A 26,036-nucleotide genomic window follows, 5' to 3' on the forward strand; every position below is an offset into this window, starting at 1 on the left:
CTCACAAGTTTTGTAGACATCATCCCTTGTTTCCTTGGTTTGTATTTTCTGTTCACCCATGGCTGCTTTAATCACATCCACATCTCGCTGGGTAAACTGCAAACTTGTTTTTATCTCCTGTATTTCTCTGGTCATGTCGTCGAGTCTCTTGTTATTTGTCTCCATAAGTAGTTGCACAAAACCTTTGAAGTTGTCTTGTTGTTGGCTCAACAGTGCATCTCTGTTACTTGCGCCGCTGAAATATAATCCTCTTCTGCTTCAACATCCTGATTCGCTTCTGATTTATTAGCTCTTTTCCCTCGTGGAGGCATTTTAATAGTTGTAGAATTTGTTCGAAGACTTGAAAATGTAGAAGATGTGAAAAATCACAGAACAGACAAGAGGAGCAGTAAAGACGTTTTATGTGTGTTTCACACATAAAAAACACCAGCTTGATAGATCGGTGTTTGTCTGGTCAGGGGCAGCAGGGGCAGCAGGGGCAGCACAGCCCCCCACAAAATACAACCTGGACTTCACCATCTTTAAATAAGTCGGTCTTTAAATCCAACTTTCTCTCATTAATTTCACATTTAACAAGGAAGGTACCAGACTTGAACCATGACGCCTATTGGTTCAAGTTGTGCACGCTTTTACTTACCTTCCTGATGCAGTTTTCTCCTCAGTGCATTGACATCTTGGATTAAAACCCTCCAATAGGGTGTTATCTTCACAATGCAGACAGCTGCCAAAACAGAGGCAAACAGAAATCTTACATGAGGGAAATTAAGAGTGTTGAAAACAGGCTCAGTGCTGTTTTCTAACATGGTTTGTTTCCAGAGCATCTCATAAATAGAAAAGGCTCTTTTCAGAAGTGTTCATTATTATTAATCAAGTATTTTCTGACAGAATTGTCTTATGATAGAGCATTTCTGCCCTGACAACAGCCTGAGCCCTGTTCCCTGATAATGATTGCTCTCAGGGGTGAAGAGCATTTCTGTGAATTCTCTTAACTGTTTACATGCACATGGTGAAGCAGCACTAAAGAGCGCGTGTCAGGGGCTTCTAAATGTCGGCTCTCTGAGGCGCTGAAGATGATGCTGATGAATACACTTTAAAGTAGCACAGAAGGCCATGCTGATATCAGAGAGTAGGTGCTGTAAGAGACAGAAATGTTTTACACATGGAAGATGAAGCTTATTGTGTAATAAACAGTCTGCAGCTTCATTATTCATGTTCCTGTGTGGAAGGATGCAGCTGGTGACTTTGTTTATTTGTTTACTCCCCACCAACCCCGTCCAGAAACCAGCAGCCCCAGTGAGTGTGGTGTCCTCACTGTCATGTGTGTGAGTCCAGACCCTGGTCCAGCTCATCGCTCTGGGCCGTAGACTTAACTGCATGTTGATAATGAAAATTGAAAATACAGAGATTTAAAATCTTCCATCAGGAAAGTTTCAGAAGAGATGAGGGGAAACTTTATCACTTCACAAAGGACATCTGTGTTCATGATTAAAGGACAAAATGATGAAGAAGAAAAACCTCACACTTACACAGCCACATACGGTATAGGCCCCCCTGTAGTGGACCTTTGTTGTCAGGGTGACGGTAATGTTAAAAAATGATCAGGGACCAGCGTGTTGAACCAGGAAGCAAACAGCTACGGTGTCCTGTCCTGTGTCCCCCACCTCCTCCCTGTGTGAACTTTATATGATGCCACCTCACTTCCTCCTTCGCTCCTGTCATAATCAACAAAAATATTAAAACGACTAAATTTAACTACATATCTGTCATAATTATCTGCCACACACATGATCTATAGCATGTTTTTGGGAGGACTCTCAGTCAGACCTGTAGTTTTTGGCTTGTCCTGCGTCTAAAGGTCGTGACCTCCTCCTCCAGGGAAGTTTTCTAAGAGCATCTTCAGTTTTCATGCCTTTAGGAAACAGCTCCAAAGTTTAAGATGTAAGATGGATTTTACCGTCACCTTAGCCTGAAGAAAAGTTTAAAGAGCACACTGGAATGTCTTTGCAGAGATGAGATGACTGCAAAGAAAAACACAATAAAGCCCCAAACAGTAACTAAGAGGATGTGAGAAAAGCACAACAGGGAGAGTGTGACCCACCTGACTGTCAGCAGTAAGATGTCAGTGGAGGGGGAAGATCTCATGTGTTGTTGTCGGTTTGTTTAAACTCACACAGACGCACACGGCCCAGAGCCTCACATCTACACCTATGCTCGGCCCAGGAGACCCGGGACGTGCTGGTGTTACCGGTAACCGCAGCAAATACGTCCTCTGTTCATGAAGATGTTCACATTGACATCTCTGCAGCGCGTGTGCCTGATGTGCACAGGTCAGCATCGGCCACCAAACAGGAAGTCGTGCTGAATGTGTGTCTGAGTCTGCGCTAACAGGGGTTACTAACATTGACTGGTGACACATTGCACATACGGAGCCACTTGCGGCTCCTTTGGTGTCGGTGCTGTGGGAGCTCAGATAAACTGTCCACAGAAAGGTGTTAATATGTTGAGAATAGATCACAGAGTTCAAAGTGGAAACATCAGTGTGTCAGAGTCATCAGTTGTTATTTCCCAGTTTGGAGCATGAAGAGTCTGGCAGGTGAGGGACAGAGGGGACGTGGCTGTGAAAGACGGAGCGAGATGCGAATCAACGGCGTCGTTAGACTGTTTTGGTAAAAGATGTATGAGTGTGAGTGAGGTTTACGCTCTGGTGTGGGATCGATGGCCCAGCGGCACAGAGACCACAGGAAACTCCTCACAGCCTTCTTCATTATGCATGTACTGCAATTACCTGACGTCTGAGAGGAGATGTGCCGTTCTGATTAGTTGGTGCAATCATAGGGTCTGAGAGGCTTCGCCCCACGCCTCTGTATGCAGACACACACGTGGTTCGGAGCTGATGCTGATCCTCAGCTGCTGGCTGTCACTGCTGCGCCTCTGTGAGCCTCTCCCTCCCCACGCTGTGTGTTTTGGGCACGGATTTGGTTTCAACAGACTGAGTCGCAGTTTGAGCCAGTTTTCTCTCGTTATTGCATATGTATTTAAAGGATCACTTTATTTACTGGGGTTTGAACATCGGTGAACCGTGGCAGCGCTACAGCCCCCGTCCCGGGCACATCACCGTGCCTATCGGCGAGCACAAGCAGCTTGATAACTGGCAGCCTGCAGAGAAATAAGCAAACACTCCTGCTGCCTGTCTTCTCACAGTCGACACCACGACTCCACTGTGTAAGTAGTGAACATGTTGGTATGAGGTCAACAGAAACAGCTCAGTGTTTCGTTTGTCTGTGACTTTTATGGAACTTAACCATAAATGATCAGTTTTTGAATGTGCTGTTTTTCACTCTTGTTTTTTTAACTGTTAAATTCAAGGACTTTGTGTTATCCGCCGCTTTCAGAGCAAAAAGAAAAACAACCAAACCACCAGGAGAGACTCGGCCTCACTAAGCCACAGCCGCAGCAGCACGCGGTGACCCTGAACATCTCAGATGGGTCTGTGCAGTGGTTGACACGGTGCCAGTGGTAATTCACTGGGATAACGTGTCACCATAGGCAGAAAGGCTTTAGATCGCACTGTCAGTGAAGTCCCTGACCCAGAAAATGTCCGACATTTCTCAAAGTGCCAGAAGTGCACAGCCAAACCTAAGAGAGGTGAACCTTCATTTCCCACTGGCTGCTCCAACACACACATCTGGCTTTACTCCTTATTCCTGTCACAGATTTCTCTCAGGACAGCGTTTGTCCTTCGATCTGAGCTGCCACCTGTGATAAACACCTCCGTGTACATAACTGCATAGATGCTCTGGAGTCACTGAGTTATGTTGTGAGCCGCAGCTTGAGCCTCAGGTTTATTTAATCCTGCGTTTGCTTCCATGTGGTCAGAATGAGTGGCTCCTGTGTGCAGTGGGCCCACGGACGTACAGACAGCTGTCACCGGGACAAACACAGGAGGACCGTCAGGCAGATGCCTTGGTGGATTTATGGAGGTTTATTCTGGATGGACATCGGAGATAATGAGACCCTTGAGAAATCTAAGCTCCACCAGAATCTAAAGATCCATGGATCATGTCTGTGTTCAGGCTTGGCTGAGTGATTGCTCTGAGGAGGAGAGTGACATTTTCCAAATTGCAACAGTGTGAAAAACACCAGAAGGCTCTTTCAGACCCCACACAGCCACGAACGCTTCCAGCTATGCAAGTACTTCTGTAGCAGAATCTCCCAAATGTTGTTGTTTCATGCGTTTCCTGTAAGGGCTCTAATACAAACACTGTGCTGTCACTCTGAAGTCTGTTACAAAAGAAGAAGAACTGTTTCCAGTGTCCAACAGTAAAATAGGCTGTGTGAAGTTGGTTGTGTTCATCAGCAAACGCATGTGACTTTTTGATTTGATCTTTTTTACTGGCGACAGTTTAGCAGAAGTACTCCTCTTGTTTCTATCGGATAAATCACGTGACCTGATTCGGGCCATGGGCCAGTGACTCCTGCCCCCTGCTGGGTGAGTGGTGTAGCAATGCTTATACAGTATGGACATAATACTTACATACAGCTGCGTTGACCTAGTTTGCCTAGTCTGAAACAGCCTGAATTAGCTCCCTGAGGCGTCTGCAGCTTCATCTGTCGACTCACATCAGCACAACAAACAGCGCTATAACAACTTCCTGCTGTTCTTCTCATACCTGTCCCTTGGCCTCATGTCTTCAGCACCCCCTCTCCCACTGTCTGAAAACCTTGGGTACATAGACGCATCGTTGTTACGTTAAACTTTTCCCTCTCTCAAATCATCCTGGAACAATTAGATAGGTTTTCTATTATCTGAAGCACTTTGACATCAGTATTTTACGACACATGCTGCTTGAATAATGATGAATGGATTAGCACAGGGTTTCTAATTAGGACACAGTTGAGAGCAGTTCAATAAAAAATAGCCATTTATTTCTCTAAAGTCATTTATTTTTGGCAACGTGCGCCCGGGCTGAGCCAGGGTTAGGGCAGCAGGAGGATCTTTCACCAACTACTTGTGAGTTGTGTAGAAACCAGTGCAGGTGTTTGGGCCCAGTGTGAGGCTCTACTGCGCTTTTTAAAAACAAACCAATTTTTTGTAGCTTCACTCCAGAACAGCACAAGTGTCAGTGTCAATTTATTTTTAAAGCACATGTCCAAAACATGTGGTGACCAAAGTGCTGTACAAAAACCACACATAACAATAAAAACAACAAGAATTAACTGAGGTGCAATCCAAGAATCACACTCAATACCAGACTGTGGCCAGTGAAGAAGGCCTCAGCACTTCAGCGCTGCAGATAGAAAAACCGTACGATACAGGGGGATCTGAGTGACTAAAGTGGCCCGTGAACCCAACGACAGCAGCGGTGGCTGTTTTACTGCAGCTTCTCCTCAGGACCCAGAGACAAACTCAGGTTATATGGCATGTCCCATACGTAGCTCAGGCCCATCAGGGTTAGGGTTACTGAAGATATAAGTGAAGATCAGACATCTTCACCCTTGAAGCTACATCCAGGTACAGTTATTGTTGAATCCACACTTTTTCAAATGTGTGCCCTGTCTGTGGTTGGGGCACTAATGCTCCTTTCAGAACGTCACTACATGGACTTTTCTCATTTAGTTTTCTTTCAGGCAGTGAGGAGACACTGCAGGAATAATCAACCCTTCAGTCAGACACACTTTGATGTCTGTCCATTTGTTCTGTGTGACTGAGTCGACAATAAGCTGTTCTTCTTGATGGAACATACACTAAATGTACAGAGATGCTACTGAGTCATATGGAACCTTCATCATCACGGTCACAGTAATAAACAGATGGTTAAGGTTATGAAGCAACCATTGGCCAGTCAAAGTCCCGTGTCCATCCTCCCCAGGCTCTAGTAGCTGCCTAATGGTAGTAAATAGGCTCAGATATTTTATTTCCTCCCCACTGTCCTGATTACAACAACAAGGCTGTCGGTAAAGTGTTGCTGAGCTAACTGCTAAATGGTGCCTGTTTCGTTCTGCCGTAGTCATATTTTGATGCTCTACACCACAGCCCACACTGTGAGCCAGGCCCGTGGCGTTCCACCATTAACTGGAGGAGTGTCCACACCACAGCTGTGCTGGGCTCCAGGAGATCGGCTGACCTGACCTCGTTCTGCTGAGCGGCTGATGTGGATTGTATAGAATATCAGTCTCAGGAATCCCTCTGTTTCTAGCTCCAGTCACCATCAAACCAGGAGTTAAGTTTAAGGAGCTCATTTTATTATTTTTATATTCAGTTTGCTTTTAATCATTTGCCATTTTTCACTCTTTGGCAGTTCAATTTGATTTTTCATCTTGTGAAATCAAACCTCTGTTAATACCAGTGTATGTAATACAGGGGTCTCAGACACTGACCCTTACAAAGAATGTACAAGTAAGAGTTTGAGAGGCCGGGGTGCCACCTGGGGGCAGCCTCATGACAGCAGCGTCGTCACCGTGTGAAGCACTGAACATGATCCACATATGCAGGGTACTTTTTATTTATCATGACTCATGAGCTGCTTTCATATGTTGTCTGTGTGTCTATGTGTAAAATTGCTGTACATTGGTGTCAGGTCGGTTCTTCTCGTGGCTCCTCAGCTCAGCAGCCTCTGCCGTTATCGCCCCCGCAGCCCTCAGAACGAGTACTCAGCTGTGAAAATCTGTGAACACTTCCACCCCTATTTCCCATAACGCTTGTTGGTTGATTGGAGACTGTAAAGCAGTATTATACCAAATGTAGAATTGACCTGAGGTCAGAGCAAAACCTATGGAGCCCAGTTACGAATGACTGTGTAAACTTGGTGATGTCACAGAAAGACCATCACTGAGCTGCTCCCGTGAGCTCTGCTGGTGCAGCGGGACATTCAGTCACAGGTTCGGTCCAGGAGTTGACCATCCAATGAGCTGCTGGCTGGGTCACTCAGCAAATAAACTCATGGACATATAAGCAGTAGTAACACTGGTAATAATGGACTGAGCATCACGACATCATAGCGTTGACATAGTGTTATGTTTCACGCTGCTGCTGTCTGAAGCATAACCCTTCATGGTACAGTATGTGTCAGAAAATATCAGTGCAAGTTTTCTGTTTGCATTCATTATTCAACATCTCAAAAGAAAATCTTTAAATAGATCACAGCAGAACGGCTGTCCCCCGTCCGGCCTGGGAGGCGACTGCAAATCAAACTGTTTGCTTGTCAGTCAAAGTACCTTGAGACAGAGCTGCCGTAGTTAAGTAAGTAAGTAAGTAAGTACATTTTATTTAGATAGCACCTTTCACAGACAAGGTCACAAAGTGCTTTACAAAGTCAAAAGATAAAAAGAGAAAAATAATATACATAAGCCTACAAGTACTCACATAGCACAACACAATTTATAAAATGAATAAACCCAGTCAATTAAAGTAGTTGCCCCAGATTCAGCATCAGCTCTGTCTTCCTGTTGCACTGATGCTCCACTCCCAGATGGAAGATACAGTAGAAAATCCTGCATTAGTGATGCAGCAGAGGCACCAGACAGATGATTTGTTTAGCCTAGAGAAAGTCTGTAATTTCAGAAATGGATGCATGACAGATGCAGAGCTAGTGGGCATCAGCACCGACTCCAAACAGGTTCAGGCTGAAACTGCTACTTCTGTGAAGGCATCTGTGGAAAGACCGTCAATTAAAATAGAAATGATGAGTCACTGAGTTGATGGGAACAGTGCATGTTGTGACTGAGAGTGCAAGTACATTAATTATCAGACAAGCACAGGGGCCTTAACAGTGTCTGAAATAGCTAAAAATAAATGTTTAAAATAGCCACAGATACAGATTAAGTTGTTTTTTTAGCCTCCCAAAACTCAGGTCATAGAACCATGTTCAGGGGATGAACAGTTACTTGAATTCTGCTGCCAGAACCAGGCCTGCACTACCGGAGTCACTGCGCTCCATCCTGTCTGAGATGCGATGACATATCCGGCCTGGCAGGAGGAGGCCGACGCGGCTCCGGCAGCTCGGTGTCCCGGCCCCCAGAGGCAGTCGGCCGAGATCCCATCGCTGAGTGAATTATGAATTAGCTCTCTCTCTGTAATGGAGTCTTTTCAACTTTTATTCTCGTCATCTATTCTGTTTTTCCAGCTCTCTTTCATGTCTGCCTTTTACCCCTTCACACCCCCGCTCTGCTGACTTGGAGCTCGATGCAGACGGACTTATAGAGGCCACGGTCCTAATTTTAGCCTGTCAGAAAGTATTAAAATGTATACATCAGTGACATCATCACCGAGTGTCAAGGACATCTCTGCAGCATCAGTGGCAGAGGGAGAAGGGCTGTCACTCTGAAGACAGTGCTTATACATGATTAAGTGCACTTCTTAAGATAAAGGACTCGCCGCCTTATAACTCTATTTCCTGCACCGACTGACTGCGAGGGTCTGTGTGATGGAGTGGAGACCAAGCTGTCAACAAAGGAGAGAAAATGAATTCTGACTTTGAAACATCCATTTTCTTTTGAGTGTGATTTGATGACAACTGGGTTTTAAACTGTACATCACAGAGCTGGCTGCTATTTTTCATTTTTGTAAAAGTCAAACATCAGATATTTTACCTTTATTTATGTCGGTGACTAACTGACAAACTGGTTTTCTGCCTATTTGTTCATGTGTAGCCTATATAACATATGAAACAGTTGTTTTTTTACTTGGTGTAATAAAAATACTTCATGCTGAGTTATGTATACAGCCCCCATCAAAGCCCAGTCTGTGACATAAGGGAAGATTTACCATTTCACTACTTTAACCAAACCCAGTTTGTCCCGCGGTAGGTTTTCAGTCCGACCCAGCAAAAAGAAAGGTTACAGTAAAAGCTGGACATTATAAAGTTTCCTTTTGAGTTTCTTTTATGACTTGATTAATAAAAGAAGAAGAAAAGGTATTGAAAGGAGTCATTAATTTGACATATTCATCAGTCGAGGTTTCGTGGACGTCAGCAAACACACCGGGGATGATATAAATCACTCTAGTGTGAAGTGTGTGCTCCTCTGGCTGCCTTGTTAACGCGTTGTCTAATGGTGTAATACTGATACTGGGGTTTTCAGATTTCACACCTTTTATATTTGTATTTTGTCAGAGGTTAAATAAAATTCCTGTACTTTTTCTCTTGCCTTTGACCTGTAGCCTGGTTTGAAGTCTGTGATCATCTCTCAGCGTGGCTGGAAACGTGCATGACTTTCACATCTCCAAACTCTGATTCATGTGGAGGTTATACTGTATGATTAGAGATATTTCTGCTCAATTTCTGTTCATCCTGTTTTCCATTGTCACCAAGAAGGCTGCTAAAATACACAGGGTTCACAGGGTTCACTGTTGTCGTGCTATATGTTGGGGCAGTGACACCAGGCAGGAGCGCCACTGGCTTTAGTGTACAGAAGATGCCAAGGAGACACTGTGGGACTGACACCTTCATTTATCTCTGTGGTGTATCTGTGTTGTTTGCTTCGATGTCAGCTGTGGCAGACTGAGGTACCTGTCCAGGAGCGGAACACTTAAAGACGCTGATTTAAGTGCAGAACAGATGATACACAGGAAACATGACTTGCTTGTTATGCTGCTGTCACATTCCCTGACACATTCATGATGGCATGATGCTGCGTGACTGCCGCAGCCTCATGAACACCCCTGCTTTGTTGTGTTGACCTGGTGTCTGTCGCCTTCCAGGGTTCGACGCATACTTCATATCACGGACTCTGGAGAACAACCGGAGGAATGTGTGGTTTGCCGAGTACTGGGAGGAGAACTTCAACTGCAAACTGATGAGCTCCTCCAAGAAGGATGAGAGCAGCAGGAAGTGCACGGGTAAGTGTGTGTGTGCGTGCACTTGCATCATTATCAATATGCATGAAAATACTGTAATACTCAGTTTAATCCTCAACAGCTGTGTTCACTGTGGATGTTATTACAAGCAAAAACCACTGATAATGACAACAGATATTTGAAGATTCATAATGAACCGAGTCAGAAATACGTTGTACCTGCTTTGTTAATGGATCATCCCTCAAAAAAGGCCATTTCAGAACAGCACACTGAACAGACGAGGTCACATAGTATGAGCCCTTTGATAGCACAACAACAAGTGCCTGGTTGATTTGATGATGCCAGGGTTGCCTTCCTCCTAAGGATGCTCGACTGGTTCTCGGCAGGTTGAGGTCAGGAGATGGTTTATGCCCAGCGCATCCCAGGCATCAGTGGTGCTTTGTGGAGCATGGCTGGTGTATTGTCCTGCATGAATCTTCTTTTATATTGTGGCAAGTATATGGCCAGTTGTTCAGAGCAGCCAGGACTCCACATATCATGTAGAGGTCGTTTCTACAGCCTCAGTGGCCATAAAGTGTCTTCATGGTGCAGCTTTGAGCACAACAGACTCTGGAAGGTCCTGCATGCAGAGGTTCTCAGGTCTCCAGAGGCACTGACACTTTGCTGCTCAACAGAGCCTTTTTATAGCCGCCCTTTGAATCCTATTAATTTGTCTGACAGTAACTTTCCTTAATAAGCCTTTATCTGTGCTCTGAATCACTGTCAACTCTCGTCATACCTCAATGAGCTTACTTCAGTTTTTGCGAAATATCACTGGTTTTCATGCCTTTTGCGAGACACTATTTCTCACATTAAAACTAGATCTTTTCCCTTCATGATCCTGTGTTTAATAATGTGGAACAGCCTCGACCTTCATATTACAAAATACGCCAGCGGCCCAGATCTGCTATGAAATGGTATTCTCCTCCTCTGCACATACGGCCTGTCGTCATCATTCGGCGTCGGCCCCTCACAGACCGGTAACAATAAACATGCGACGGGGTCAGTGGAGAGACCAGGACGCTTCATATGTGGTGGATGTTTATGGAGAAGCTTCTGATCAGGTCAAACTGGAAGGAACATATCGTAACCCAGCGGTTTGGGAAGAAACTGGGCCGTTTGACCATCATTGAGGTTCGAGGACATCCCAAAGCCCTTATTCCTTCTCTGCAGATCAAGGAAACTGCTGGAGGAGCTACGAGCAAAGAAGCACGAGAGCATCCTACACAGAAGTCCTTTACAATTCGACATGTCCACTTATCAGAAATGATCAGATGCTTCAGATGAAGGATGACAGGAAGGGATGCCTCACGTCACTAAAGCGTGTTCCCTCAGCTCCTCTCTCCTCATGTTTTCCTCATATCTTAAGTACGTGATCAGGACTCAGATGCAAGTGAGGAAAGCGTGGTTGCAGAGGTTCCGGTTTGGTTTTAAATGCCATGAAACAGGGCTGTGTGCTGGGCACCAGGACAGTGGAGCTGAACAAATGAGCGATGCTATATTTACACAAACTGTTTGAGGTGTAAATGATGTGAAAATGCTGTTTCACAACTTGGAGTCCACCACAGCCCCGTGCCTGAAACTGAGGCTGTTACTGCATTTTGTCTTTTTGCATGTGCTGGGTCTTTTCCCATGGCGGCTGATGGGAAGTGTAGCTGCATTTGCAATTGTAAACACACACACACATAAGCCTCTCTGGCCTGCAATCAATAGTGCATGGAAATTAGTGGCCGGTACAATAGTGTGAACTCTAATGAACCTGTTCTGTTGAGAGCCTTGACTGAAGCCACAGCAGATGGTATTATCTTGTCTCACTTATTTTTCCTTAGACTTGTCTCACAGGATTTCTGTTGCCTTTCACCCTGTTGTGTCTCTCAGACCGATTGCCGCAAACATTCATGTACCGTTCAGCTCAGTGTGCAGTGCCTATTTTGTCGTCAGTCTAGGTCTGCTCTCCTTTTCCCTTCGCACATTATAATTGGCACCACAGCTAAACCTTGAGTTACATAATGAACGGTCTTCTTGCCACGTCAGGATGATTGACTTCCTGTGTTCCTCAGAGCAGCACGCATGGACACACACACACCAGCACACAGCTTCACTCTGTGAGACAGCCCTAATGACAACCACACTCACTGGTGCATGTGAAATGTGCTCTGAGGAGGTCAGTGCTTCTTAAATGAACACAGAGGGATGATCATTATCGTCCTCTGTTTGGACTAATAGGACAGGACAGCGTTGGCGCCGTGGCCTGTGCTGTGTGGGTGCAGTGGCAGTGCCGTGCTCTGCAGTGTTGTTGCGTACACCTCAGGTTACAGCCGTCTTAGTCCTGGGAATGCTGGTCATTTTACTGCCCAGGCAGGGCTGTGACATGTCTGCAGAGGATTTCACATGATGCTGATTGTTACCAATAGTTCATTATATCCAGCTGTACCCCCCCACCACCACCACCCCCACCAACATTGTGTTGTTACCTCACGTTTTCACTACTTGTCTTGTTGTATATTTGTAGTCATTTTGTATCTTGTTTTGCTTTTGTTGTGTCTGCTTGTCTCTTTGTGGTTCTGATTCCGTCTGTGCTCATTTTGTGTGTCTGTAATTGGTTTGCATCATATTTTGGTTTTTGTAGTCATTTTGTATCTCTGTCTCTTTGTATGCTTTGCATATCTTTGTTTCTCTGTAGTTTTTCACTTCTTTGTCTCCTTGAGGTTTGTGGTTGTGTTGCCACTGTCTGTTTTTGTGCATCTCCTTGTCTCTTTGTTGTTGTGTTGCATCTTTTTGTAGCTATTTAGTCTCTTTAGTTTTTATCTCTCTGTAGTTGTGTTGTTCTGTATCTCTCTCTTTGTTGTGGATTTGCACCATTTTATCTCCTGGTACTTATTTTCCATTTGTCTCTTTGCAGTTGTGTTGCATCTCTTTGTCTCTGTGTTGCTGATTTGCATCTCTTTGTCTCTGTCTTTTTGTCTCTGCGTGGCTCTGGCAGCTAATTATGGACAGAGACCAATCAGTGTTCTGGCGTTGCTCACTGTTCACTGAAAGGCATGAATAAAACATTGAGAGCTGTGTGGCAGCTCAGTACCTCAGTGGGAGGCACTGTCACCCCACAGTCAGAAGGTTCACATTTCTGGCCTTATCGTGTCTTTGTGAAAATGATAATGAATCAGCATGCTGAGCCTCCAGTATAGATGGTCAATCCTCACAGGAAGCATCATTAAGACAGTTTACTGCCAACAGTAAGCAGCACAGATGAGGATCGCTGATGTCTGAATGTTGAACTTAAAGCCAGCAACATGTCTGTGCCTCAGACCGTCTGCATCGCTAGGAGCCGTGCGGCTCCGGCTACTAGCAGCTCACTCTGTCCAGATGGCCGCCGCTGTGAGCTGCTTGTTAGCGGCGTGTGGCAGTTTGCTCCTGATGTTAAGAAGCATTAGCACCACTTTGATTCCTTATTACAGAGATGGCTGTGCAGCCATCTATTCATGTATTGTGCATGAATGTACATCTACTTTAATCCGGCTGATGACACGGGGCCTCTAGGATACATACCAGTCCAATATGTTGGAATAACGGCACTAAACATTATTAGCTCATACACAGGTGTGTCTGCAGAATCCCTCGCTGTGTAGCAACATCCCAGTGAGATGAATTTCACCTAGGATTTCCTTTTGTGTTACTTACACAACCACATTTCTTAATTATTCCATGTGAGCCAATGAGCAGCAGCCGATTGTTTTTAAATCACTGACTACATTTAAATTCCTCCTGTTATTTACCCAACCTCAGGTTTTTAATGAAAAATCATGCCCTCGTATTTAACCACTGTTAAAAACTCCTGTTCTAATTCCATTATTCATTTCCCTCTGGGCCAGTAGCAGACACACACATTTCATTTTGATGAGATTAGACTTAAAATTCATGTGTTTACTGTTGGATTAGGCATACCCTTTAAATATTGTTATTCATGTTATTTGAAACTTTTACATAATTGCAATAGAACAGCTGAACACAAACCGTGGAAACAACTCCTAACACTGAAATGAATCTGAATACAGGTGTGTTTGTACAACAGGCAGCTACAGATCCAAATCTGTGGAGCCACCGGAAGACGTTCCTGTTTGTGACCGTCCTGTATGATGTCCCACGTTAAAATGCTCCGTGTTTTTACAGAACATAAACACGGCACCGACCACAGTGCTGTTTTATGTGTCCCCGTGATGGTGAGTCAGCGGCCGTGCACAGTCACGCCCATAAGTTTTGAAAGAACGCGCTGTCAGCTGTTATTGCTGTAATAAAGCTGGAACCTGCTGCAGTGGCAGGAGGCCGGCCCTCAGTTTGTGGATTTTACTCGGTGGCTACTTTACAGTCACACGCCGTGGTTTCATGTTGTTCAACTGCACTGGACTTAGCCACTTGAGAAGTAATTATATTTGCCAGTACAGTTTTTCAGCTGTCAGTGATTATCAACTCAGATATATAATATTAGAGTAGGAGGAGTAGGATATTAGGAGAGGAGGGAGGCGACAGTGGTGTGGTGGATAGAGCAGTCGTCTCCCAACCAGAAGGTTGGAGGTTTGAACCTCGGTGCCGGCAGTCCATGTGTCGAAGTGTCTTTGGGCAAGACACTGAACCCCCCCGTTGCCCCCGATGGTTGGAGCCGTTGGTTGAGGTGGCGCCGCAGATGGCTGCCATCGGTTCTACACTGGAAACAAATTCCTTGTGTGTAACATACTTGACCAATAAAGGTGATTATCCAGTATGTGATGTGGCTCCAGTAGTGCAGGACCGCGGACTGGGATATGACCACAGTATGATATCTGTGATGGTGTGACATCCAGTTTGTGGCACATTTATAACTAAAAAAAAAAAATCAACAGTGATCCTGATGGACAGTACAGCTCCAGTGACTCTCTGTTCATGTCACATATGTCGTTAATTTAATTACAGTTACATAATAACATGACAAACTATGCTGCACGTTGTCACACTGGACTTCAGTCCCGCCACGACCGCCTGCCCACCTCCACCTGAAAAGGCATATAACCCTGGAGCACCGGTGTGATGGAGCAGGAGGCCCTGCAGAGGTTCCTCACTTTGAATGTGCTGCCACAGGCTGTTATTGTGTGGTTTTTTATTAGCTTTGTTTACAGCAGATCGGTTTTACTGTACATACTATTGCAGAGAGCAGTTGGATCAAAGTGACATGTTTGTCCAGATCCTCTCAGGCTCTGTCAGACTGGGCGGGTCATGGAAAAGCTAAAGTCGCTGTTTGTAAATCATCTCCGTGTCTGCAGACCAGTGCAGCCTTCTGTGTTGGAAGCATGGTATAAATAAAGAGAGGGCGATCATCCTACTGGAAGAAACATGCAGGAGCAGTTTCTCCAGGGTGACCTGATGCCCCCAAACATAATTTACTGCAACAACCGGGGCATTACTTTGTGTACCAGAACTGTAGGCCAGGGCCATGGAGAACCAGCATTGATGTGGTTTCAGCCACTGGGACCTTCTACATTCGGATGTTTCTTCTGTGCTTTTAGAAATTCTGTACATGGTGTGACTTAAGATGAGGCAGGACATGAAAGCTCAGATTAACCCTGGAAAACTATGAGTGAGTCTGGTGATCCTTTCAGATTACTATCAGTGCTGTGTGCTCACAGTACGTGACCCCCTGAATATAGTACCGCCGTTGTCAGGCTTTACTCGATCTTGTTCTCTGATTTGTTAGATTGGCTTATTTGCAGAGTAATTCTCAGCTACAATGCTGCAACAACTGGTTTTCATTTTGCCTCTAGTACAAGTGATAATTGGCTGAAATGAGCTGTAAATGACTCCGGAGCAGGTCGGCACACAAACAGCCTCAAGCAAGAGTCTCTTTGGTGGGTGAAGTACTCCGATCCTTTACTTACATAAAAGTAAAAATACCACAGTGCGGAAATACTGTGTTACAAGGAAAGGTCCTTCATTCATAATCTTTTACTATCACTATGTTACTAAGCAGGTCCAAGTAACGTCTCTGATACTGGATCATAGTGACTGATGCGTTACAGTGACCATCACTTTAATGCTGCAGCTGGTAAAGGTGGAGCTGATGGTAACTATATACATATACTGTGAAGTACCTCACGTACTGCTTGGTAGTGCTGGGCCTATAAAAACTATCACAAGAAGCTCAGCAATAAGAGCCGGCTCCGTCTTTAGCACCGCTCCTGTCACTTCAGCCTGGTTCAGCCGTGTAATGTAATGTAACCGGTGTAATTACATTAAGCCTTAGAATGTTCAGGATACCGTTAGTTTGCATTTTATTTGATGCTACATGGAGTATTTTCGATAAATAGCCCAGGCCTACTGCTGATTCTTAATATTCCCCAGTGATTTTAAAAAAAGTCTTAGGGAAAAAATTATTTGTTGATTGTTTTCTTTTCTAAATCTGAAAAGTCACTAGCGCTGCCAAACAAATGTAGTGCAGTAAAATGTACAAAGTATCATAAGATGGAAATACTCAAGTGAAGTCCAGTACCTGAGTACATTGTTACCTTCTACTGACAACCAGATGTGGATGGAAAATGAAGACTGGTAAATCTGTGGAGGACTCCTTTAATCGCTGAGAAAACATGACCTTGGCTTCAGTATTGCCCCCAGAGCTGGAGGAGAACAGTAGTGAAGAGGCCCCGTAGGCCTCCGACTGTTTACACAGTACACTAGCTGGAGGCAGTGCCACTGTCGGGATAACATCATGTTCACAGAGCGGGTCCATGGTGATCCTGTTTAGCGTGCACTACAGAGTGAACTAGAGATATGAGAAGGTTGTCGAGAGGAGAGCGGGCAGAGGGACTCCTGTTTCTGAGATAGCGTTAAGCTGGGGGTCGCTTTGCCACGGGCAGGGAGGCAGAGAGCAGCCAGGGCCTCCAGAGGCTTTCTGAACAGAGGCAGGACGAGTGTGCCGAGCCTAGGATACCCGGGATGGTCGCTGTCTGTAGGGAGCTGAGAACAGCCCAGCTACAGCAGTATCTACCGCTGTCACAGCACAAGATGCTCCCAGGTCAGCAGCAGTCGTTTTTAAGTAGACAGCATGGCTTTTAGTGAGGACAAGAGACGGAGCCCAGAGCATCTCTGGTCATGGTGTCACTGGGCTGTCTCTCTCAGCTGGGTGTGCGGAGGACAGCCAGGTTTTGTTATTGATTCTCAGGTTTGTATTCACCTCAGGTGTCTTGCAGAAGCACGCTGCACTCACCGAAGCCCAAAACTGAAGGGTCTTGTTATTATAACCTACACAGATAATACACAGAGTGAAGACTGTTGGCACTTGATGTGAACGCTCAACAAAAAGCACAGTGATATTTCTCTACAAACGGCCTCCATAGGATGCAGACAGTGCAATCAGAAGACTCCCACTTTGTGTACTAGGCCACCTCTTTCACTCCATTGTGTCATATTTACTACGCCATGTGTCTGATAGTCACTGTGTGGTGCGACGGCGCTGTCTGCTCAGTACCTGAGCAGTGACCCCGCTCACCTGATTCCAGTTTACTGGTGACACTTAAAGAGTTGTGAACCTGGTAAAGAGGATGAAGACGTTAGAGAGCAGCTGAGGACAAGTGTAAAGCACTGTGACAGTTGTCAGTCTTGAAATGAGTGCGCGTCGGTCTGCGCTCCCTTCCTGAGTTGTGATCTGTGGCGCCAACAGGCTCCTGGTGCGGTGCTATTAGCTGCCCGGCTAGCTCGGCTGCTCCTCTGACTCTAACGAGATTATCTGGGAGTGCTATTGAAGGCACGTCTCCTCCAGTGCTTCACTCATCCTCAGCCAAATGGCCTCTTTCATTTTATTCCCTCATCATTTATCTATGAGGCTGCACACCAAAGACAAACAAAGAACATAACACAAACTGCACACTGCTTCAGCTCAGCTTTTCATACTTTATTTTATTGTGTTTGCTGCTCATCCTGCTGCTTTTATTCAACCTGTTTGATGGAGGGTGAAAGTTGTGAATGAAGCTGATCTGAATGTAAATGTAGGTGGTTTCTGTGCCACGTCTGTGGCAGCCTCAGTAGAAACTCGTTTTACAACGAGCAGTTTAGTATCACAGCAGTTGTCAGGAGATTCTCAACACCCTGACAAAAATACAGGACGTTCTGCGTCCAGGACGGGTTCCTTCCATTACCCGGGCCTTTCTAATGCTGTCGCTGTGAGCAGATTATCATCATTTATAGTCTGTACAAGTCGTCCATGGCTCCGACAGCTCAATAGGAAAGTTAAGTGAGGATTTTCATAGGGTGGGTTTTATCCTGACTTTATTCCTTTGCACTAAATACATTTGTAGTATATCTGAGACTCTTATTTTATTGTTCAGATGTTTTTACTTAAAACCACAACCACAAGAACACAGCAAGAAAAAGGAATACATCAAAAACGGAAGTGAATGTGGCAAATAAATAAATAAATAAACACTGTAAAATAAAAGAGAATTTTTTCAAAACGTCATTTCCCGAGGTGCTTCCAGTTCTGAACATAACTCAGGAACGGCTGGGGAGTTAGCCTCGAGCCGTAGGCCTGACACTTAATACTGCACGGTGGCTCATTGTGTCCTCCACCCACTGTTTGTGGTGGAGCTGCTGTGGTTTTTTTATGCCTGAGCAGAATCTGCCACCGTACCAAATTTGTGGAGGAGGCCCCAGGTGCAGCCTGATTAGCTGGAAGGCGTAAGTCCTGACTGTGAGACAGGACACTGACTGTGAGACAGTCCTCCTGTAAAGGTCTCCATATGTTATTTGTGTCAGCAGGTTATTACAGCTGAATGTTATGTGTTAGACATTGGGGACCTCTAGCAACCGTAGTAATTATGACCAGAGCAAAGGAGTAAGTAACGTGTCATAGTATATGGTGCCATGAAGTCCGTGTTTGGAGGAGGGTGGGCTGGATGGGCAGGCACATAAATCACAGGACGCTCCCCCAGGCGAGCAGGCCCAGTTCCAGTGTGTGACGTATTTCAGGTGGTTTTTGTTCTTCACTCTAACCAAGTAGTTTGTGTTACACAATCATAACAGAATGTTGAGGACAGTTTCCATGACAGTGGAGTTCTGGTACACTTTGTGTCACTTGTCTATGGCTTCTATGACAGGCATAGTCCGTAAAGCCGGCAGTGTGACGTACGTTGTTATTAATGTTGGAGGAGTTGTTGTAATTCCAGCGTAGGGGCGCTGTTTCAGGGGGCACTCCTACAGATGCAGGCATTCATAAGCCAGGACTCAGTCGAGCAGTAACTTCCGAGGTTGAGAGATGAAGCCAGTGTGGAAGTGTTAAACCTGCAGTTCCCCAAATGGCCAACTATGCAAGTAGTGCCTGTGGCGACAGGTCTACCAAACGGCCGTTGTCATGGTTACATAATAAGCATGCAGTTAAAGTTGCTGTATATAACCTTTTTCTAATGTTTCTTTGGTTTAAATGTGTGGAGAGGTGCTGTCACAGCCTGGCAGCAGAGCAGAGGACGTCCACTGGTTGTAGCTTTGGATGTACCACTGAAGGCGTTAACAGGAGACACACTGGCCCAGCCTGACAGGCCCTTTATCCCAGGGGTCATGAGGAAACGTGGATGAGCAGAGGTTAAACTGGGATTTCTTCCTCCAGAGGAGGCTCGGGGAGGGATTACATCCATAATTCAGCTCATGCGATTATTCCAGAAATCTCCATAGTTTGTTCAGTGATTTCATTAGTGGCAAAGTCGCCAGTGTCGGTGAATGAGATCCCAGGTGAGGAGGAGCTCTGTACAACACGACATCTTTGCTGCTGCTCAGTGGAGAGGTGGTTTGTGTGAATATCGGGTTTTCCCACATACTCTCTTTTGGTTAAAACATATATTCTGTTTGTTTCATAGTGCCCCGACACCCCACATGTCCTCTTGGTGCCAGTATGAAGAGGTTCTAGACAACACACACCTGTGTAGTTTCTGCAGTAAATGTAAAAAGTTACAGTGGCCAAAGTGCCATTTTTAATGCAGGTCACATGGTGGGTGGTTGTGCAGCACTTTGGCCTGCAGCTCAGTTCCACCTCAGCCCTGCAGGAAGAGGCACCTCTTTATTAACCACATTAATAATAAAAAGCACGGTCCTCCTTAAGCACAACTGAAGCTTGACTTATTTGTCACAGTCTTTTACTACAGGTGAGTGCAAACACTTACATCCCCTCACAAAGACTTTTTTCTCATCGGCATCCTATTTAATGCTTATTCAGCTGGTACAACTGTTCTTCATCAACACACACACGTGGTCAGGGAGTGTATAAACAGAAAGTTTCAGTAAAATAATGAAAGTTATGTGGAGTAGTAAAGCAGACTACTTACAGTGAACGTGTATGGTATAGATCATTTCTACCACTGCATGTGCTCACGGGTCATTGCAAAAGTTTGCATCGCCATTTATGAAATGTTTTCTGTACATCCTCCCTAACCTCCTCCAACCTCTCTGGGTGCCCTCTGAGCAGCATTTGGATCCTGTTGGATGTCATTTTAGCTCGTTCTGTATGGCAGACTTGTTTGTTTGTCTGCTGTGTACAGCGCTCTACATGTGGATCCACAGTACTACATTGAATGTGTGTAGTTAGTACACTGTAGGTATTCTGCTTTGTACTGCGCCACTATGTGTCAGAGGCCAAAGCTGTGCTTTCCACTGCACTGTGTAGTGCTGTACATTAAACTACCAGGCAGGATACTGCGTAAAGTCGTTAAAATACCAGCTGCAACATTAAATGCATCAATAATTAACCTACAGTCTAATGGGACATTCTGCATCAGAATTACTTTTGCTCTTGGTGTGTAAAGTAAACTTTGATGCAAGTAAAATTCTGTGTTTCTACACAGCGGATACGTCACTGACCAAATGGAAGCTGTTATGTGCCGATATTGTACAAACAGCATTTTGTTTAAAAAGCTTGCCCTGGATGTAAGAACCATTAATCAGGTGTTTGCAGAATCATCCCGTACTGATGTTCTTGTCTGGCTGATTACAGATTTACATTCTGGAGGTGAATAAGCCTTGACTGGCTGCAGTGAAATATTATCACCCTGGATGATTTGACCAAGATCTTGTGAAGAACTGACTGAAAAAGTTCTCTTAATAAAACAGAAGGAAGCGGTGCGATGTTAAATCCAGCATTTAGTCAGCATGTCACAGTCAAATGTAGGTCACTGAAGAGCCTGACAGGGGCTGATGAGGTGCTTGAAAGCACACTGACATCTGTGAGAAATGCTTCTGTGAACTGCAGCTGAGAGCGAGTCCTCTCAGGGACCTCCACTGGAAGTGGGAGAGGAAGTGGTTGAGGTTTGGTCTTTGTCAGAGACGAAGGTTCAGCTTTCAGAGGTGTGACACATCTGGTGTGACAGTCCAGGGGGAGAACACTGAGGGAGCAGGAGTGCAAAAGGTTTCACATGATCCAGGTACCAGCCTGTAACGAGCAGAGACATCCCGCTCAGGTCGGCCAGCATCTGTCTGACCTGCTCCCCTCACCACTCCCTGTTGACACCAGTCATGTCACTGTGCTGCTGACCATCGGCCATTTAAAGCCAGAAAACTTTGCCCTCATGTCACACCAGCTTTGCGTTTGTACTTTAAAGACAAATCAGATTCACCAAACTCTCTTAACCACAGAAACCTGTTGTAAGCTGCTCATGTCAGACGGATGAAGCTGCGTGGTAAGGACGCTCGTTCTGCTCTGCTCTAGACCAGCTTATTCCCAACAAAGAGAAAAAGACGGCATAGATTCGAGTCCTGCCGTCAGAAATCAGCAGACAAAAACACATTTACAGTCGCTGGTTTTGTGGCTCTCTCTGAGCCAGTTGTTTACACTGCTACAAATCCACCTGTGTCCTCCAGCAGGCTGTTTCCCAAGTTAGAATGTACATTATTTATAACTTATTTCATCATGCAAATTAAAACTGGAACAATGGTAAAGATGCAGGAAACCTAATGGGGGGACTTGAGTATTTCTACACTGCAGTATTTGTAAATGTTTTGGAGTAAATGATCTGATGTTGTTCTACCTGTAGTCAGTCAGTTTACAGAGTTGTACAAAGTAAATTCTCACCTGTCATCTCTCTACCTGCCTGAGTGACTTTCAGATACACAGATGGCATTATAGGCCTCCTCCTGCTCTCTGGTCTCGTCTTTACAGGGCATCTAACGTCAGCCTGTGCGTGTTTGTATTTACACTGTGTGTTTACTCTTGTGTGCAGGTTGGCATGTCCTTTAAATCAAAGATGGATAAAACAAGTAAATGTGGAGGGTTGAAATATGTTCATGAATCCAGTAAATACTGAGCCTGTGTCGTCTGTCTCTGTCAGGTCAGGAACGCATCGGCATCGACTCCAAGTACGAGCAGGAGGGTAAGGTCCAGTTTGTGATTGACGCAGTGTATGCCATGGCCCACGCCCTCCACAATATGCAGAGAGACCTGTGTCCAGAGAACTCTGGCATCTGCCCGGAGATGGACCTGGCCGGAGGGAAGAAACTACTCAAGTACATCCGCAGTGTCAGCTTCAACGGTGAGTGGACTGATGGGTGTTGCCTTCTGCAGGAGATGAGCTGTGTGTTGCGGTCAAAAACATAAGCACAGCTCTGAGACAAAAGCAGATTCAGGTGGAAATAAAATCAAAATCTGCCCAAGTAGCAAACAGCCTGATCATGAAAACACTCCAGGTTGTAAAAGTGCATCAAATTGTCTGATTGTCTCATAAACTTGCTGCCGTGGTCTCAAGGGTGTTTATCTCTCCGTCCACTTCTTCATGCGCTTCATCACACTTTATGTGGGGGGGGGGGGGGGTTATAGGTGTGACAGATCAAGGCTCCTGATCTGTTTTGGCTCCTAACACGGAGTTAAGGACCAACACTGAGTCTGTTACTGTGTTACACAACACTAAAATCAGCTCTGGGCCTCAGAGAAATGGATCAGATCTGCTCTGCACTACAAAACGAGACGTCCCGTTTCCACCACGTTGAAGGTTTGGCCACATTCCTACACATGTGATGCTACAGGCAGTGGCAGCTTGAACCCTGGGGCAAAATCTAAATGTCCAGTTGGAGGCAGCCTGATGACCATTAGAAGTTGTTTGTCTCCATATCCTTGGGTCTTTTGGCTGAAGGCAGGGCTTTCCCAGCTGCCCCGGGGGCACGGGACCAAAGATGTGAGGCACACACCGTTTCAGGTGACCCGCCACGGTGTGTGCACAGTGTGTGCACAGTGTGTCTGCTCTCGGTGTTGGTGGCTTCACACCGTGCACTGTAAGTGTTAACGTGGAGATTACTACAAAATAACGAGTGGGCCTACCTCTGTTATAAACACTTATTTTAAATAAGTTCCTCGTACTGGTCAGAAAATCTGAGCAACTCGATGCATTTGGGGAAGTGACACTTTTCCAGGTGTGGGATAACCCTTAACCCAGAGAAGCAGACTTCCCAGCATGCACTGTGAGACACTTCTCTTTTAATTTTAAAGAGCCCGTTCGTGGTGGAAACATTCTGTGTGTCTGTAATACACATCAGATTCCATCATGGCTGTTAAGCTTGGTCTCGTATTCAGTCCCCCACAGGGCAGCCTTGCGTGCCGTGCTTGTACCGACTGTGGTACCAAGTGTCTAAGTTCTTCATGTTAGATGAGGAGCCGACTCTTCAAACTGAGAAATGTAAGATAAAAATACACCTGCCAATTAAATGTTGCACACTTATAATAAGCAACTTCTTCTAACTGTTTACTTACGTTTCTAACTTGTTATATGATGCCATATGATGATATATAGATGCTTAACTTTAAAGAAGTACAGCTTACTCAAATAGTACATGCTCATTCTAAGCACTGTTTTTGTAAAGTCAGCTTTACTTGTTAGAATTCACAGTGTGGCAGGTGGAGACATTTCTGGCTTTTCAAAACATATCCCCAGTTTCCTGGTTAGTAACACAAAGTGCCTGAGGGTGTCGTCACCCCGCTCCTCTTTTCATACGTCCAATAATGGAAGACGGAGCGACTTCAGGAGTGAGCAGTTGGCCTTCGTCAACATTTCATTCTGCAGCCAAAATGCTAATGAAATGCAAGTTATTATTGGCTGTTATTGTGCTGCGTGATGTTATTGTTCTCACTCTGGCAGCCTCAGGCTGAGGGCCACTGAAGGGCTGAGCTGTGTGTGTTTTAGCAGAGGGCTCCTCCTTCTAGCCACCGTTAAATGCTGATAAAGGACACGGATTACTCATTCTTTCTATAATGGATGGTTTTAAACAAACAAAGTGTGAAATGACAACATTAAAACACTATAACAAGGTGAAAGATGATTTTAGTGATCACTCTGCAGCTGCCCTTGGCTTTAGGCAGCTTTACAGCGAGTTGTGTTTAGTGTCCAGACCACAGCATTACTGTCCTAGTTCACTCTCACCACTCTCAGATGCTGCATTTCCACTATGGGAACCTAGTGAGTAGTGCACCTTGTACTTCCCTTACCCATCACCGAGCGTAGCCTCTGGGGTCAACGCCGGCCGTCCTGCTTTGTTTCTCCGCTGTCATTTCTCTCTGTCGGTGCAGATTAATGATGATGAGTTGTGCTGATGTCACAGCAAAAACAAAATAATAATAAATTGGTTGATGCAGGTTTGAGGAAGTAGAGCAGCTCTGTTTCTAGATCACTATTAAAAGCAGGGTTACAATCTGAGCTGACGCCCAGAGGGAGAGTTTCATTAATAGTCAAGAGGTGGAGCCTTTGTGTGATGACGAGATGAGGCTGAGTGTCAGTTGGCTTCCTGCTATCTCATTTCACAGTCCGGACTCCACCTGTGGTGACTCCACCTGTAGTGACTCCACCTATGGTGACTTCATTTGTAATGACTCCACCTGTGGTGACTCCACCTGTAGTCAGTCCACCTGTGGTGACTTCATTTGTAGTGACTCCACCTGTGGTGACTCCATTTGTAGTGACTCCACCTGTGATTACTTCATTTGTAGTGACTCCACCTGTAGTCAGTCCACCTGTAGTGACTTCATTTGTAGTGACTCCCATCTGTGGTGACTCCATTTGTAGTGACTCCACCTGTAGTGACTCTACCTGTGGTGACTCCATTTGCAGTCAGTCCACCTGTAGTGACTCTACCTGTGGTGACTCCATTTGTAGTCAGTCCACCTGTAGTGACTCTACCTGTGGTGACTCCATTTGTAGTCAGTCCACCTGTGGTGACTCCCATCTGTGGTGACTCCATTTGTAGTCAGTCCACCTGTAGTGACTCTACCTGTGGTGACTCCATTTGTAGTCAGTCCACCTGTGGCGACTCCACATGTAGTGACTCCACCTGTGGTGACTCCAGTTCCTGGGTCTGTTCCGACTCACAGCTCACAGGGTCCAGCTCACAGAGACTTCAGACACGGTGCCAGAACCACCATCTGTCCTGAATGTGATCCAAAGTGCTGCTGTTCCCTACCCCACAGTCGGACTGTGGATGTGGACTCTGGTCTCTGGAGTCTTCATAAATGTGTGGCTTCATTCATTTAAAGAGACGTAACATACGTGAACATAGTCCAGGCACTGCTTATGTTTTCACCGTGCAATTAGGAAATGGTTTGGTGATACAGTATCTACATGTGATACAGGTCCCAGCAAGGCAACCAAAACTGAAAGTAACAGAGAAGAACTAGGGATTAAAAACTGTTGTGCAGTTACTTCCAACACATTTGCACTACTTGTTACTCACTCAATAATCACATTACTGTAACACATTACTAAGTACAACTGCCCAACACTGGCGACTTTACAGTGCCAAACTGTAGCTGTACCAACTAATAATATTGTAGGGTTTATTTCTGTGGCACTCAGAGCTGCACACAAAGCAGATATTAAGCAATAAAGGCCAATAATGGACTCACAGAAAACTAATACCCACCTACTGTAGGATTATACATAAAGAACTTTAAAGATACTGCATGTATCCATAAAATATCTGTTGGCCGCTTCAGTTTAATGATCCTCACCTGTAAGACCTAGTTACTATTTACCTGCTTCTGTAATCTCACATTATAACAGTTATAAACATTTGCATTTTTACCTGTGGTATTCATCATATTATTTGGAGACTATAATTTTAATGCCTGAGCCAGAGCCTGGAAATCCGCCCCTCCAGAGAGATTCTGTTATCAGGTAATTAGCAAAGCCTGAACTGTGCTAATTTAGAATGAACTGCCATGTATTGG

The 26,036-nt window shown here is 45.2% G+C and overlaps 1 protein-coding gene across 6 annotated transcripts in view; it reads left to right on the plus strand.

The window, feature by feature from the left end:
• The window catches only part of grm7 (glutamate metabotropic receptor 7), a 226,561-nt gene that overhangs the window by 135,894 nt on the left and 64,631 nt on the right, over positions 1–26,036 (plus strand). For all 6 annotated transcript variants that reach the window (XM_020612156.1, XM_020612157.1, XM_020612153.1 and 3 more), the window contains exons 5-6: positions 9,698–9,835; positions 22,159–22,359. In XM_020612156.1, the coding sequence (XP_020467812.1) occupies positions 9,698–9,835; positions 22,159–22,359 (339 nt within the window). The remainder of the gene's footprint in view (positions 1–9,697; positions 9,836–22,158; positions 22,360–26,036) is intronic.

The sequence above is a fragment of the Monopterus albus genome, unplaced genomic scaffold (assembly GCF_001952655.1).
Source record: "Monopterus albus unplaced genomic scaffold, M_albus_1.0 scaffold121.1, whole genome shotgun sequence".
Lineage (NCBI taxonomy): Eukaryota > Metazoa > Chordata > Actinopteri > Synbranchiformes > Synbranchidae > Monopterus > Monopterus albus.